A 17432-nucleotide genomic window follows, 5' to 3' on the forward strand; every position below is an offset into this window, starting at 1 on the left:
ATTGTTGCGGGAGCGTTGAAACAAAAAGTGTCCATTTGCGGTCGCTCTTCCGTGACGCCATAACATTGGTTCGTTCTCGATGGCGCGTAATCCAACTTCAAGAAATCGATCTTATCACTGTATCAAGATAAGGTTTGGTTGCAGTGGTTTTTGCGTGAGACCGCGCCTGTCTCTGAGTGAAATGAACTACGGTACTGAATACAGTATTAAGTATTCTTTGAATTAGTGGTGTGAAGTTTAATTATTGAGCAAAGCACAGTTCTTATACCTGTATTTTATTAATGCTTACACGGGCAGTACAGTGGTACGGTAACTGGTACCGGTACCGGTAAGGCGTAAAGAGAAGTCTGGAAGTACGGTAGGCCCTTGCCCTCCTATTACAGCATTACCGGTACCAGGTTCCTAGGCATCAGATTGCTGGACAGCAGAACTGTGAGACAGCAGGCCTGATAATGTACCGTAATACTGTAATATCGAATACTGGAATATGGACTAATAAATACCAACAAAAAATAGGAACAACGACACGCCGCCTATCTACCGATCTACATTCTGACCTTGCAGCCCTGGGAAATTTAAGGGATTAATATGGCTCTATGTCCTCACAAACAGACATAGGCCTGACGTTTCTATTTCAATTGTAAACACATTCATTTATTACGGTATCTGGTCAACTCTTCACTGGCTGACTGTGACTGGGCCAACAATTTTCTTGAATATTACCGGTACTCTGTTTCTGTATTTTACCAACTATTAATCTAGGGGCCTAGTTCAGGAATAACCCAAGTCCCGAAATTTGACTGGAATAGCTGAATAGGGCTAGAGAGTGTTAATGCTGCCGAGCAGCTAGCACACTTTATCTCTATTCAAATTAATTTTACATGAGATTCAATGCAAATCTGTCTGTCTGTGGCACATACAGACATAACTTACTGACTTATGTTATATAATTTACTATGTATATGACCCATTGTCAGATTGTAGTCAGCATTGCTAAAGACAAACTTGACATAAAATGCAATCAATTATCAAAATTTAAAAAATCATTTCAGTGATATATAGAAAAAAGTCTGGCATACCCACTTAGCCTACTTTGAGGCATTTAGTATGATTGGTATCATTTACTTCCAAAAACATTTATCTCGGTTTATTTATACACTCTAACAGAATCTTTGTGTCATGACAAATTAGGTCTGTAGGTAATTCACTGTAGAACTGTTTGCCTAACAAAATGTTGCACTGTGACTGATGGAAAAGTAACTTTTCATATACCATTATTGAAGTGATGAACAATTCGATGATGAATCGATTCAGGCTAAGAAAGAAAAGAAATCAGTCAACTGCTTGTCTTGCAAGTATAGAGAATGGAAGTGGAAATGAAACCATATTGTAAGTATCTAATTTTACATATCGATCAATGTTTTAATCAGAGTAGTACATGATTTCCCGTGGATATAATAATTTTACTTAGTGCCAAAAGAATCACATCGATTTGATATTAATTGTACTAGATATTTCAGATTCTTGATTTTATGAATAATTTAAATTAAGCTTCACATTTTTCTGAAACTTTCAATTTTGGGGATTTGATCATTAAAATAATTTTATTTCAAAAATTTTCATTTTGAGCAATTGAATTCTGATAGTATGGCCACAACGCCATATTTTAATTTCTGAAAACTGTATTTAGTAGTCATTGCCTTTTAGTCATTGCCTGTAGTCATTGCCAGTCATTGCCAGTAGTCATTGCCTGTATTTAGTAGTCATAGTAGTCAATATAGTCATTGCCCGTCTGCAACCCTTTTTATTCCATAATAATAAAATTATTGACTATACACTGATTGCAATAAGCATTCTTATTGAAGGTGACCAATTTAAAAAATATTTGATGTTTTATATTGAAAAATATCAGTTTGGAACATATTTACAATAGTAATTAACTAGTTATATGATTTTAGCCATCACTGATGCCACCCTTTCATGTAAGTTATATGGCAGATTTGAAAATATCGCATAGTATGTTTCAAATGCATTTTTTTACAAATAATAAATTTTTTGAAAACATTTTGTGTCATAGTTAAAATTGCCAACTTTAATTTTTTATTATCATGGTTTCTCCACTACTAGAATATGTAATGCTATTTCTTTTTCATCTTCAAGGGGACCTGCAGCGAAGAAAGTGGCATTCAGTGATTCACCATTTCGTAGCCCATTATCTGGCGGATTTGATTTCCTTGTAAGTATTTTTATGAGATGTTTTCACATTTTGACTATGAACAAGGCTTTGTACAAGAACTTTTGTATATAAACTGACTGACCAGAAAATCTAGTTGGCTATATAGTGTTGATTTTTATATTGTGTTGGTAGAAAAAACTGATATGCCAATTTAATTACATAGCCAGACACATCTTTCTGTCAGTTTATCAACTTAGCATAGTTATATCCAGACTGTCTTTCCAAATCTTAGCTCTCAATTAGATGAATAACTAAAAAGTTAGCATACATGCATGTAGGAAGACACAGTATTTCATTATCACTAGCAATGAAGTTGTTTATTGTTTAGAACCATTGTGAAATCAAAAAAAAGTTTTGATATGTATAATTCTCTGATAGTTCATTATATTAGATTATTAAGTAAAAACCCTCTTTTCTAGTCACTTAATCGAAGGAAAAGACGGAAGATATCAATATCAGGAAAAGATGAAGACACACTGAGCTTGTGCAGTCTTAATGTAGATGATAGAGTGAGTGTTTATTTTTTTGTGGATGATTCATGAAATGAAGTTGATCGCATGTTTCGATTAGAAGCTATTGAGATAAATTACAATGCGAGTCATCAGCAATTTCTGAAAGAAATAAAAGAACACAAAAGGATCAACGTTACCACTATGGAGGATAATTGTGTGTTTGATTTTTCTATATTATTCTAGGTAGACTGATCTAATGAAGTCGTAAAAAAAAATTAAATCATGACGGAAATTTATCGACACCATTTGTAGGCCTCTACAGGTCACTCTGTATATCATTGGAAAAATATCTGCTAAAATTATTGTGCATTCGAGTTACCATTGAGCTTAATGAGTTTGATATGATGATTAAATGAGCCGTTTTAACAATAGCATATGTCAGTAGTCGAGTGCCTTATTAATTCCGATGGGATGTTTATATGGTATTTTGAGTGGACACTCAAGTAGATTATCATCTAAATAAATTTAAGTTGATTCAGTTGATTATCACCATACCACTAGGTGTCGCTACCACGTCACCATGTGAACGTCAATTTAAATCAATATTTTTAGCGCGGGAACAGGCGAATACTTTTTATGCTTGAATGAAGGGTAATTGACCAAACCAAAACGAATGCTGATTGATTGTTAATTCATTGAATGGGTAGATTGTGTTACACAAGTTGAATGGACGATTACCTCTAATTATGACTGCATTGATATAACGTTTCGCCAAAATATACAATGCGAGTCCGTCTCCAATTCTCTGTTATCTTTACCAGAGTATATATGAAGGGTTTTTGGAACGTTCTATCCTATGACGTCATTGAGCCTTGTATCTTGTGACGTACTGAGAATCCATAATATATTGTTTGTGTTTCAACGATGTAGCTATGCCAAGTACTCTAAACATTAAAGTTTCAGCAAAAATGACCAGATGAAATCTTATATGAAACAAGAGAGCTACGCCCAAATATATGGACACGTCTGTTCGCAGTACAGTACAGTTTACCGTACCGTCGATCAGCGTAAGGAAAAAATCGTAGCAAAGTACCGTAAGGACTTCGTTACGAACCATCGACGTTCGATGGCAGGTAATCAAAAAGAAGAGGAGTGTCGGCTATGCGTCCGCAGAACGTTCGGTGACATCATAGCAAACAAAAACAAATCTCACAGAGCTAACAGAAATATTTGAAATAAATAAAAGTAATAGCCTTTTGGAGAAAAATTTCATCTTTAACTAGTAAAAATTTCGAAGCAATCGGTCCAGTAATAAAAGAGAAAAGCGGTTTTTTAGATTTTCCACTAGATGTCCAAAAAGTGTCAAAGAACAACAACAACAACAACAAGACCAACATAATATTGAAACGATCGATCAAATAATTTGCGAGTGGCGATAAAATGTGAAATAAAGATTCAGTGTGATTTTTTACGTAATACCTACTACGACATTGTTTTTACATCTTTTAGCATCGCGTTTATGGAGTTGAAATTATTTTTGCTTGATGAATGCAGGAGAAGTACTTGATCGTCTGTTTCTAAAAAATACCATTCTAATTATATCTCGGTATATTGTCGTTGTGTTGGAGCTCAACACCAAAAGCCGGCGTAGATGTTGTAGTTTTGTTACCATATGAATTCTTGAATTTTTTTTCGCTGCGCTATGGACATTTGACGATGTGCGCCAAATATAGTACTAGACTTTTGACAATCTATGTTTTTGTATCACTCATATAATGTGAAATTTTTTAACCGTCTTATAATCATTCATTTCAGCTTTGTCACCCACGGGGATTAATACGCCAAATAATTATTTTCCCCGTCGCATCCCGTTTCGCTCCTGCTGTCACCGCAATCGCAGGACCATATTTCGTCTGCGGTTACGTCATTTCGATCGCGGTTAAACATCAAAGACCGCCAGTTATTGAAATCGGCCCTTCTTTATTCAATGGCAAATGAGGTTAAATGTGGTATAATTTCATTACAAGGTTTGATGGAATCTAATTTGTTAATGTTTTCACGCATAACAGAAAATTTTTATAATGTAGTGTCGTTGTGAATGAGGTATATTATTTAATTATGTTATCTTCAGATATTTCCACCTTTTTGACGATATATAGTAAAATATGATTGGCAATAAACATCGCAATAGGTCTACACAATGAATGACTAGGCTTTAAAGTTATGCGTATATGGCCAAATTAGGAACATATATATATATATATGACCGGGAAAATAAACAATAAGTGGATGGGCTCAAATCTAATTATATTCCCATTACTCGCGCAATGTACTTCAATGCTATCAATTTCAGTCCCAATATTCTCAAGTGAGTTTGCAATAGGGCTTCTTAGGACGCAACAGTCGACAATCCACTTTAGTTAGTCATAATCGGAAGCTTAGTCTTTTGTCTCTGCGGGTGTTGTTTATATGAATTTTGCATGTTGGGTCAACTTATGATAAATTCAAGACCATAACATTGTTTTTTGATACCTATCTTTTAAATTCAGACACGGTATCTAACATCGGTCCTATGAGTTTGATTTGCAGCATATATCATCCGGTGAACATTTTGAGGTTTTTACGCAAGTCTTCGCGTTATTCTAATTATGCGATAGAGATGTTTTATTTATAAATATGCAAGCGTGAAATGAGGCGTCACTTCCTTAATTGAGCCGATTTGTTATAAAATAAAGATTGATTTAACCATTTTGTCCACGCGATTTTACTTGTAGTCCCTATGAAATTTACCTAATATCTGCTGCTAATACGGTCGGAAGTGCATATAATTGTAAGGAGTAGGTGTAGGAATTGTTATATGCTCCCGATCGCCTCTCCTATAAATACATATTGGGCTGTAATTTGACAGCAAGTGGTTCAGGACACTCGATAATATATGACATTATTTTTGTTCTGTGTACATTAGATGTATGGCTTAATAGTTCTCGCTGAATCACGTGCATTTTCCTTTGAATACTATTGGCGAATTCGGTGCATACATTCTGTTCATGACTCAAAGTATTTGAATTTTAGTTTTCCCAGTGGGGAACTGTCAAGATGCGTACCATAGTTTAATTTCAACAGGACATTGCAGTATACAGATATTTTATTTTCTAAATGTTGTCGCTTCATAAACGGTGACTCGGCAATGATACAATGTCGATTCATGAGTAACTATATCGTGAGGCGTCGACTGAGTCCATTAGTATTATCCAACCGTCAATAAATCACCTGCTTGCATATCGATGATGATTTACCACGGCTCGATGCCCGGCGTATCTAGATACATTACAGCAGCGCAGTATACATTCAACAAAGATCAGTTATTGATTCATGGAAACAAAACTTCATGGATTTTGTACAAATCCCCCGCCCTTAATGCAAAAATGTGAGATTTGAGAAAAACATCCCCGCCATGCTTTTAAATAACAAATTATGATTCAAAAATGATTTAGGAATTTTCAGCGCAATCTGCATTCCTAACCCAAACCCTAACTGAATAATTATTGTTTTTTCTGTTTTTAGCGTTGGAGGGGGGGGAGATTTGGACAAAAAAATCCAACTTCATATTCAGACACAGCAGTTTGAATATAGTCACATTTTTATAATTTGTGAAAATCAAAAATTGACTTTACATATTTTTATATCAAGAGACCATATATTGTCTCATGGGCTTCGTTCATTCTGTCTTGTGATTTTTTTAATGTTCCTAGTCCTCAATGAAATGATGCAGGTTATGAGTAAACATCCTGTCACAAGCTAGTTGTTTGGCGTAGGGAAATTGTTGGGACTTCTATCAGGTTTTCAATCCTTTCCGCTATATAGAATATTATTGAGTTTCTTTTAGGACAATTGATGCACACAACTTTAGCTGGTCCTAAATGGGGGTTTTACCGAATGTAATCCCAGCAAACTCAGTCGTATGTAATTCGCCACCAATGATTTCAAAACTAAAATCCATATTACCTGGTAAATATAAGAAATGACATTGAGCGTTGTTACGTCATATATTTCAGATATTCCTTTACTTGACCTCCAGAAATATGCGCACCAAGATGGCGCACAACCTGAACATAGTATGTGTGTACCGGTTAGGATTCAGGTTGTGCGACATCTTGGTTCGCATACTTCTGGAGCACCCTTTTACTTATAAACTGGTTCATTTTGAATATGGTTTATATTTAACAAAAATTCTATAAAAAATTATCATATTGTATATTCCTATTGTAATTTCTCAACCTCGTTTTGCACATACTGTATGCCATGTTTGTGCGAATTTCAACGTTAGCAGGAAATTTTCTTACATATGAATTCATGTATAATATTATACTGAATATTTCCAGCGTGATGGCCAATGTTTTGATGCATCTGCGTCAACACCTAAGCCAAGTAAATAAAGTTCGTGTCAAGTAGGTTCATTTGCTCCTATGGAGTTTATTAACTCTCTGTCAGCAGATGCGGTATCAAGAGACTTCGTGAAACGTGTTCCAATCAAATCGTCTATCCGCGGCGCAATCGCGATCAACTCATATGGTTCAATATCGACGCATATTTTCTTATCAGTCTGGTTTATCAGTAATCACGGTGCCTATGTTGTCGATTAGTGGATGACCATAGCAAGGTTACCATTCAGATTTACTGCTACTGTTACACTTGGACTACTACAGCCAAAATTCAGCTCTAGGCTATGTTAATGGTAGATTGTGTGGGAAATCTTTGTATAACCATACTAATGATGGTGAGCAGAACTTGAGTAATTACATTCTCTATCACTTGTCAATTTGTAATGCACACGCGTGGGTTGATAATGCAAGTCTGCTTTACGTCAGATAAAGTTGACGTTTTTTGAATGGTAATGACTTTTCCGTAAGTCGTAAATGGAGCGCGTCATTTATATCATTTCTCATTATTTTAAAGCCTAGATGGCTGTGAGCCTGTGAAACAACCTTTTTGGGATTGAATGAAACGAATTCGTCTCATTATTGAAACCGAGCACCGATATTGATATTTACTCTCTTATCTAAATGTGACATTAGACGTAAATATCAAGTTTATTTTGCTTCGCTTTATATTACTATTTTAATATCAGGTTGAGTGTAGCTCTGACCTTACCAAATTGGATTCATGTCATTCATGATTGTGTGTTCATGAAACGTTTTGTTTTGGTTCATTTTGAATAAAGGTCGATCGCTGAGGTATTATTATTATTTTCAACTGGTGTTATTTGTAATCATGCCACGCAATATGGGATTTAGATTTGTTCTCCCATGTTGTCTTATTTGTGACTTGTCTTCAACGCAAGATTATGAAACAAGTTTGCGTGGAATCGTTTTCAATTTGTGATATAGGTCTAAATAAATCTGAAATTGATATAATTTACCATGGAATAATAGTTCATTTCAAATTTTCTTTCCTCCCAAATCGTATATTAATATTTTTTGAAACCAAAATAAATGAAACACTTTTAAAATAAGAGAGGCTTGCATAACTCGTTCCAATTCTATTTCCTCATCCAATTTTATTATTTCGAAATTCAAACTAATTTCCTGAATAGCCATTTTATTCTGACGCGCGAACTAGTTAAACTACGAATACTGAATTCTTGAGTCTCCTATAAAAGAGCCGCACCAATATCAACATTGCGTCGCCGACTTTTCTCACACGCAGCAGTAACAAATTATAATGTTGATTTTGTGTTAAATATCGTGTTCAATTTGTAAGCTGACCACAAAATTATACGATTGATCTCTATGGAGACGCGTAAACTGTTGATGGAAGAAAATAGTAGAAAATTATGGTGCTCTCTTAGTCATCAGATACCTTGGCACAAATTCATCAAATTTGGTACAGGTTTAATAAGTCGGAGCTATAGTAGCAAGAAGGCGCACTGCAACGTTTCACAACAGAATAGGACTCCTCTCAAGGGAGGTTTTTGTCATTCTTGGTGAGGAATTTAGCTTTGTATTTTCCGTAATCCGTAGTATTCTTTAATTTTTTACTTTCACTATATAATACTCAATTATCAACATATTATAAACAACTTGAACTATACAAAAGTCAGAGTGCGCATAATACCATCATTGAAGATTGAATAAATAGAGTGGTTGTTATGCATAATGAGGGAGGAATAGAGACTTCCAAAATAGGGAAAGATAGGAATTCAACAAAAAAGACTAGGAACCAGGGCCGTGGTGTATAACAATACTTGGTTGGCTAATGGTAATGGTCAAGTAACGAATTTGTGAATAGGCAATCAAAAGATGATATAAAGAATATATCAGGGTTTTGAAACTTGTCTCTTGGCTTCCCTGGGGGTCACCAGCAAAAGCCTTCCTTCCACTGGGCACGTTTGGCGATGACTGCATAGATTTGCAGTAAATTGACTGTAGTTTATTTAATTTTTCAACTGTCATACATTTATTTATTTAATTTAGTTCGTTCGTTCGTTCGTCTTTTTATTAATAAACGCGCTGATTAAAATAACTACGGTAGATTTTTTTTATGGAGGAGAAGGAGCCATAAAGTGTTAAGAGTCGCTAGGAGAGTGCCAATGATCATGAAACTTAGATCATCTAATTGCTTAACATCTTAATTGTCTAACTTAATAGTATTAGCTATTATAAAATAGTTATTATATATTAGCTATATTTACAACAATATATGAATGGCGTCATGATTTTACTTCGTGACAAACTAATTTTAGATCATCGAAATTGAAATGAAAAAATAGATATTCGTATATATGGCATCTCTTATAGTTAAACGCGTGAAATTTCAGATAATATATGCAAATGAATTTTTGAATACAGTCTATATACGGAGTATGGCTTTGATTTGAAAATTCCTGATTGCAAACTGGCCTTCCTTGTTTCATTTTCTACTGCAGGTACTTATTACTCTGTTGAGTATGTTTAGTGAATCATGTCCAATTTAGCTTAGATTTAGAATTTTTTTTATTTGAAAAGTAGGTCGAGTTGCTGTAAAATGCTTTATTAACATAAATGGCCATTTTTTTTTTATCAGTGAACTGACAAAGTTTTAATTTTAATTTCCGTAGATCTCTATTTTTAGCTTTTTTCTCATTTCTAGTGAAGTGCACCAGTTTTGATTGTGCGTCGAGTGAGTGACTCTTCATGTTCACGGTGTACTGATTTTTTGACGAAGCATTCTAGACTTCTAGGTAATTGATCCAGATTCGCGGAAAATGCAGTTTTGATAATTTGATATTGATAGCCGGAGTCTCAATTATTCAAATAGGATTTATAGCTTCATTTTCGTTCCTTTACCAACTTAGTTCAATCTGTGGTTTATATTCCGGCAGAGGTTTGCAGTGCCAATTTAACACTCATGTGCAAATACGACGAAAATTTTCAACCATGACTGCGTGAATGCGTGGCAATTGGTGATGAAATGAGTCCACGTGAAATTACTTGTGAATTGATTATATGTTAATTCTCTCATTTTCATTACTTTTTCATTATACTTTTGTTCCAATCGGAATGGGGCTGTCAGTCGATCTTTCGACCTGGTCACCTCGTTAAGTGATAGACGCGTCAGTAATTCAATACGTCAGATCGCAAATGGTTTAATCGTCGTCTTTAACGATATCTCCGACTAATGTCGTCTTCACACATCCATTAACATGTTGAACGTATCATTATGCCGTTTAATGGACTCGCTGATTTACTGTCCAGGACCAATTAAATTTCCACAACTTCATGCTATTTTTTTCGAAGGATCGGTTTCGTGATATATGCTGAAAGTAACGAAGCTAATGTAATATTAGTTGGTTTTCTGTTAAATCTTCGTTCATTGCAAGTGCACAACCCGGTGTTGCATAGGAAAAAATCATTATTGCTTTACTTATAATACACTTGACTGACCTTCCGACATGTAAAGTACTTCAATGTTGCCAAATGAAAAGTAGAATATCTTTTCAACTTGACAACGTCTGTTAATTTGAGCCACCCTGATTTATTTCATGAAGTCAGATCATTCACATATCAAAAAGATGAATTACTTTATAAAAAGCGGCTGCCAATTATTATGAATGGCTCTCTTGACTTTGGTCAATGAATTCCAATATTAGGTATAGTAATGAAACGGATTTTCATCACTAATCGAAAGTCATTGACTGTTAAACATCGTATCGGATAACATCGGATAATTGTCGAAATTACGATAGAGATGAGTTAGTGATTTCAATGATAAAATATATGGAGAATACCTGCATTTGTAGGCTATATAGCAAAATTTGAAATTATTATAATAATTTATGTGCCTCCACATAATAACAGCTATATTTCACCGTTGCTTGGCCAATTTTGGCGATATATATGTAGTCATCCAACGGATTTGTTAAATGGACATTCAGTCTTTTCTTAATAAAAATCATCTTATCGGCAAATGTTAAATTTTGCATACCAAAAAGTTATTCCCATTAGCTAAATACAGAAGACGCTCTTTTTCGAATAGAAAATTTATTTAATTTTTTTGATATTTTGGTATTTGAAGGCGATAATAAACGTCGTTGGTTCCTAGTTGTCACTAAAATCAGAAGTAAAACCATCATAAGTGCTTGAATATTTTTTTCGTAGACGCCACATTTGTATAAATTGGTCTCTCCTAATTTATCACCATATCTGGAGGAAATTGAATTCACGAAAAACTCGCGCATGCGAAAATTTTTCGAAATTGATACACGATTGAACCTGCAAAGTGCATACTGAGCTTATTAAAGCCTTAAATCGTGTTACAATATTGATGAATGTGATTTAACGACTGGCACATCAATATTTTCTTTGTAATTGAATATCAATTTCAGTTTTAGTTCAATCAAGCATATCTTGATAGTTAGTATGGGTTTGAGGATTTTGTACAGGTATAAGAAAAGTAAATAGGATTGTCCCAAGTCCACCAAGATTTATTATCAAAATACAAATGTGATCGACACCGGTATTATTCCTGGCGCGATGTTTTTGTTATCACCTGGTGCTTCTCAGCTGTTGAAAGTTTATGACACTTTCTGTTGCGATGACTCCGACCATTGACGCTATCCCATTTGCTACAGGATACTGTACTCAATATTATGACGCAATTTCCGCGTGCTTTTTCCGAGCGAATTTCCAGAAGAGGTCATTTGTCCAAACTCTACTGTACATAGAGCGTGTGCATAAAAATATTATTTTGATAGACAGGTATTTTATAACGGATGTCAGGTAGTTTTTGAATTACTCAATCTACATTAATGTGGGTTGTATTTGATATAATTTGTAAGCATAGTATGGCAATTTCGTGTGGCACAGTGGCAGATAAATCTATTTCTTCTTGTTGTTGATTTCCTCACAATCCTGCTGGTCCAAGTTGCAAGTCTTGTTTTGACACCGATTGTTCCTAAAGTACTGTTTTAAATTAGGTAAAAGAACTTTGACGTGACTCGTGCAAGTAATTTTTTGGCATACACGGGTGTATTGAATGAAGTAAATATTATTGATGGACATTGAACAAACCTGGTTCAGATTTATTGTGAACTGACTCAAAATAAAAATTTGCAATTGTAACAGGACCTCGTGAACACTCAGTATATAATAAAGGATCTAAAATCCGAGTTATTGTTCACGAGGACGTGAGGGGTTTGGTAGAATTACCTATTACCTGGAATCGAAATCTATAGTATTGGCTTGACCACTGGATTTGAATAATAGACCATTTAAACTTGGTGCAGTCATAACATTGTGAAATTAATTTTATAACTTCTTCAATCGTGCAGCTTTATTTCCCAGCGGGTTTGATATTTGCTAATTAGTCAAAGGTGTTAGCTTTAATGATCTACGTTCGTAGATCTTGCAGTTCAGAAATATACACAGCAGGTCAAATATTTTCAGGTCAGTTTTTGACTACTTATAACATTTGTGATTCTATGATCCTCTTGTGTGCTCTCTTAGGTGTTTATATCATATATATATATATATATATGTTATGTGATTTGAAATAAAAAAAAAATGGGTTATATTAGCACAAGCACTGTAATATTGGTTCAGAATAAACGGAGCATTAACGACAAAAAAAAAAAACGAATAAAAATTACTGTTTCGAATATATCTAAATATTTATAGATAATGTATCTGATATACTCTGGATTGTCGTTTTCTATATAGATATACCTACATTAAAGGATATCTGCTTTAAAATTATAACTTTCCGGTAAAAATTCAGCGCTCTAGTGTACATCGTCACAACCATGCATAATGTAGCAGGGCATAATATGTCACAATAGTTCGTTTCGGGGTAATTCTAATCAATTGTGTATTATATTTTGAGTGAACGTTCGTGGTGATTTGGCTCATTAACAAAACAACTGGCAAAGAAAGATTTTACAGCATTATCCTACTCCATACATCATATCATTATATTTCAATACACGATGGATTCGCGCCTGAGGGACGTTTACTCCGAAAGAGCGACCCGACCGTTTACGCGGTTTCTCTTCGGGCTAATCAATCCTCATTGGTCTCAATGTAAATTTATAGACTTCAGAAGTTTAGTATTTGAGTCTCATTGAACCTTTTTCAGTGTAAAATAACCGAGGTTTATAGATTTAAGTTGTCAAACTTCGGTGCAAAACGATCTCGATTCATTTCAGAATTTGGTTTTATATACAGGGGTATATACTGATCCAAACTCAGCTGATTAAACAATAAGTGAATCGGAAAGTAAATCGTTCTACATAATTACAATCTTGCGTCTTGATTAGCTTTCGTACGTATGTTTTAGTTCGTCGCAATGTTTGGGCGCCAATGTTTTATCGCACACCTGTTTGAGGCGCCGGATAGAAGTCGATTCCGTCGCCTTGGTTGTAGTCAAATAAGTAGTTCTATACAAACGATTTAGATACTTAGTTGTTATTACGTTTTCGTATACCTGACTTAATTGTTTTTTGTATAATTAGCATAGGCCACATTACTCTGCTAGTTTAATTATAATTCAGGTGTATTTATTTCAGTTGGGGATTTACCATGTGTAATTTATGCTGGTGTACTTATAATTTCAAGCCAGGTGTGAATGTGATCCAGTTGGAAATACAATATGTATATTTTCTGTTTACTATTGAGAATTTCAGGTGTTGGAAAGTTAGAAATATTACTGGTAAATAGCGTGTCGCTTAATGCGATTTGAAAAAATAAGATAGCTAAATGTGCTTTAGTTTTAGTTAACGTTATCGGTTGTCACGAATGTTTTAGTGATTACGGAAAACAATCTTAATCATTCAATGACGTTGGATCGGTTGTATATAAACAAATGTAGCAAGTCCATTCGCTTTAGGGAACTGAATATGATTTCCTTTCCCATGGTGGCTATCGTTTACTGCAGTTTTATTATTACTGAAAATTTGTATTTGCAGATCCTTATATGTATGTTTTGAATTTTGTGATCTTAGGACATATCATTACTTTATTCAGTTTTTGAAACCGCAAATCTAGGGTTGAAAGGTTGAGTAATGAATATTATGGAAACAGTTCACATACATAAACCGTTTGCTTATATTGGAAGTTTGTTTCATTCTCATTCTACGCCGATATGTTGTCGTATTCTTCACGTCTTCGTACATGTACATAATACAGAGACAGTGCCGACAGTATATTGCTATGGGATAAGTACCAGACAGTTACCAATTGTTTGGGTCTATTGGAATATAAACAAACAATGAGGTTTCAGTTACAATGTCTATGTCTGCTTGCGTAAAAAGGGTTAATTTACCTGAGGCTATATTTTTTTGTTTTCATCCAAGCGAGCGAAATTATGAGAGTGTATGTCGAATCGGATGGTCGACGTCGCCCGGAGGCTTTTTCATTCGTTTGTCGACTCTTCATGCGTCGCGTGACGCTTGTGGTGGGTGGACCGGCGAACAATTTGTCTAGTATTTCTTCAAACTCGCGGCGGAAACCGCTACTACGGAAATAAAAGTTATAGTTGTACAGTAACAAACGTAACATCAGAAGTTTCGTCAGACAGAAGACAAGCGTCCTAATTTTCAGGTGCAAGAAAATGAGGAATAAATCGTTATATGTCACCTTTGGCCTGAAGATTTAGCTCCGATTTCATTTTTATTTCGAAAACATTATATTTTCAAGTGGAAATATAACTGAAGGTTTTGTTATGACAGAGTTCAGCTAGTGCTTGGGAATTATTTGTATTATTCGGCAGTTGTGGTTGTAGTTTATAATGTTACGGAACTATAAAAAAAGGGGAAATGAACAGCGATACCAGCTATACATATGGGATACGGTAAAATGATTAAAAAATATCATCCTACGTATACGTTGGTATGTATTAGCTATCTGTTTTCTGAAATAAAGGTAATCATTCCGTTGCGTTTACGTGTGATAATGATAATAATGATATATTAGTACCGCCTTGGGGTTGAACGTCTTCCAAAATCGAGAAAATTTTGTATTGTTACCCGTCCACAATACGTCAGAATAAGCTTATTCTAATTTTTGTAATCCAGGTTTTCTCACCCGACTGTGAAATCAAGCGAAGCCGAATCGAATGTAATACGTTGTTTTGAAGATGTAGCAAAGTGTACTAGAATGTATAAATAGTTGCCGTTTAGTGCGTTTCTTGTCGTGTTCCGACTTAAATTTATGTTATCTCAACTAGGATGTTTATCCTGTATTGAAAGTGCCTATTCGTGTACTCTCGACATTTTCAGGTGTCAAATGAAGGAAAGGACCTATGAGATGTTGAATTATTTTTATGATATAACGATATTACTGATATTATGTTAATAATATTTAAATATTTTCCTGAATCGTATCTAGCTAAGTTTCTAGTTTAAAATGAAAATTTCGACTTTTGTTCAGTTGTTTACTCGTGACTGTTTTAGTCCAGTCAACCGTTACTTGTGACGTCTGTCGACGCGCATGGTCGCTCGTTGAAATAACTTGGTATAATATAATAACCCGAACGCACCCTTTTCATATTTAACTTTGTTACCAAAACAAGCAATTTTGAAGGTAATATAGGTTTTTTCGTACGCTTACGCAAGAATCGGCGGTTTCGTAATATTTGTTTTTTGGGTAATTTGAAACTGTGGGTTAGCTCTCATGCTTCAAGTACCTAGTATTTGGTTAAATGGATTCCTGAAATAACATAGTTACACCGCGAGTACATTAATTTCATTTCGTTTGCACGACACTCGACTTTTCTCTTGTTCATTAAGGTTAAGCTTTAGTTCAGGTTTTTTGAGCACTGTTCATTCCTAACCTTGCTATTGTATGCAATGGATATTGAAAAGGTCAAGTACAAGATTTGTTTTCGGCTTAGCGCCAGTTGGTCATAATAGAAAGGAATAAATAACTTCTACTCCATTTGCACCATTGCTCTACATTGAGAAATTTGGGCTCTCCTTCATAAATAATTTTTTCCTCCTAAAATTTCGATTCCCAGTTCCTGAAATTGTGTTGTCCGCCAATCTGATCAGTACTAAAATTGAAAATGTATTTGTTTCTATTATTAAAGAATTAACACGATGTTTTCAATTTCTTGATTAAGTATCGTTGCCGATTTTTGCTTGCTGCTCGTTATCTGAATGTGCGATATTAGTCTAATAATTGAACATTAATTTCGCTGTACATCCTGTTTAATCTGGTCGGCCTGGCATGTAAAATTACATAGTAATTGACGACGTCCTGGGATTATGCGCACAAATTCGATTTTCTCGATCGAAATAGAATGCCGGAAAGTGTTTCTCAGAAATCTCATTCACTAATTTTTCGAGAAACATGTTCATAAAACGCTTTTTACGCATCTGACCACTGGTCCACATTTATTATGTGCATTATGAATTTAAAAAAGACGTGTGCTATTTCTTGTACGTTTATATTCTTATAACATTAATACCAGCAGGTAAGTCATTGTACACGTTGGATTTTAATGTATCCCATCAAACGAGACTGTGCGTAAAATTAAAATGATGTAAATCCGACACTAAGACTACACTTTGGGTTCTCTAAAGCTCCCAGCACGATATCACGGACAGCCGCAACAGGAATTATTTCTTCAAGTACTTCTATATCGTCTTGGTACAGTCATTTTTTTTTTCAAAAATTGCGGTTTAATTTAAGAATACAAACTATAAAATTTCTATCACGTGCCATTTTTTCTATATTCAAGGTTTTTTTAAAAGCCAGGGGTAAGGTGGTTCGCTTCTTCGTCGATTAATTTATGCTTTGTGTATGGAGTAACACATTCTTCGTGTGGGAATTATGAACTGAAGTTGTCAATGTTATAAAACCCCCAGCTAATCATTCCAATACATTCTTTATGTTCACGTTGATCTATAATCATGTTTGCTGTTACATTTTGGTTATAGTGAAGTCATTCCAATTCGGTAGTTTGGGATCCTATTTAGCCTTGGAGGATATTTGTGTCGATGTCTGAATAGTAATAGTGTTGATAACGCATTATAAAGACCTTTCAATGATTTCTTTTCCCGCTTTGTATTTGACTGCAGACTGTTTTCTATTTAGCTGTTCTGCTCACCTCTTATCTTACCTCAAGAGCTGTTGATAATTCAGGCAAATCCGTTGCGAAAACAAAACAATTTTCAGAGTACTTAGTGGTTTTATGATTGTGCTTCATGCCCTCGTCCTCGACCAGGATTCGTTGTATCATCAAAAAGCATTTTATCGAGCTTGGCGCCA

General features: G+C 34.7%; 1 protein-coding gene across 1 annotated transcript in view; it reads left to right on the top strand.

The window, feature by feature from the left end:
* Window positions 1–1173: 1173 nt before the first annotated feature.
* LOC120335619 (uncharacterized) overlaps window positions 1174–17432 on the top strand; it is a 43066-nt gene continuing 26807 nt past the window's right edge. The window contains exons 1-3 of the mRNA XM_039403154.2: window positions 1174–1389; window positions 2161–2236; window positions 2656–2745. Coding sequence (XP_039259088.2) covers window positions 1286–1389; window positions 2161–2236; window positions 2656–2745 — 270 coding nt within the window. The 5' untranslated portion in view covers window positions 1174–1285. The remainder of the gene's footprint in view (window positions 1390–2160; window positions 2237–2655; window positions 2746–17432) is intronic.

This window comes from Styela clava, chromosome 2 (assembly GCF_964204865.1).
Source record: "Styela clava chromosome 2, kaStyClav1.hap1.2, whole genome shotgun sequence".
NCBI lineage: Eukaryota > Metazoa > Chordata > Ascidiacea > Stolidobranchia > Styelidae > Styela > Styela clava.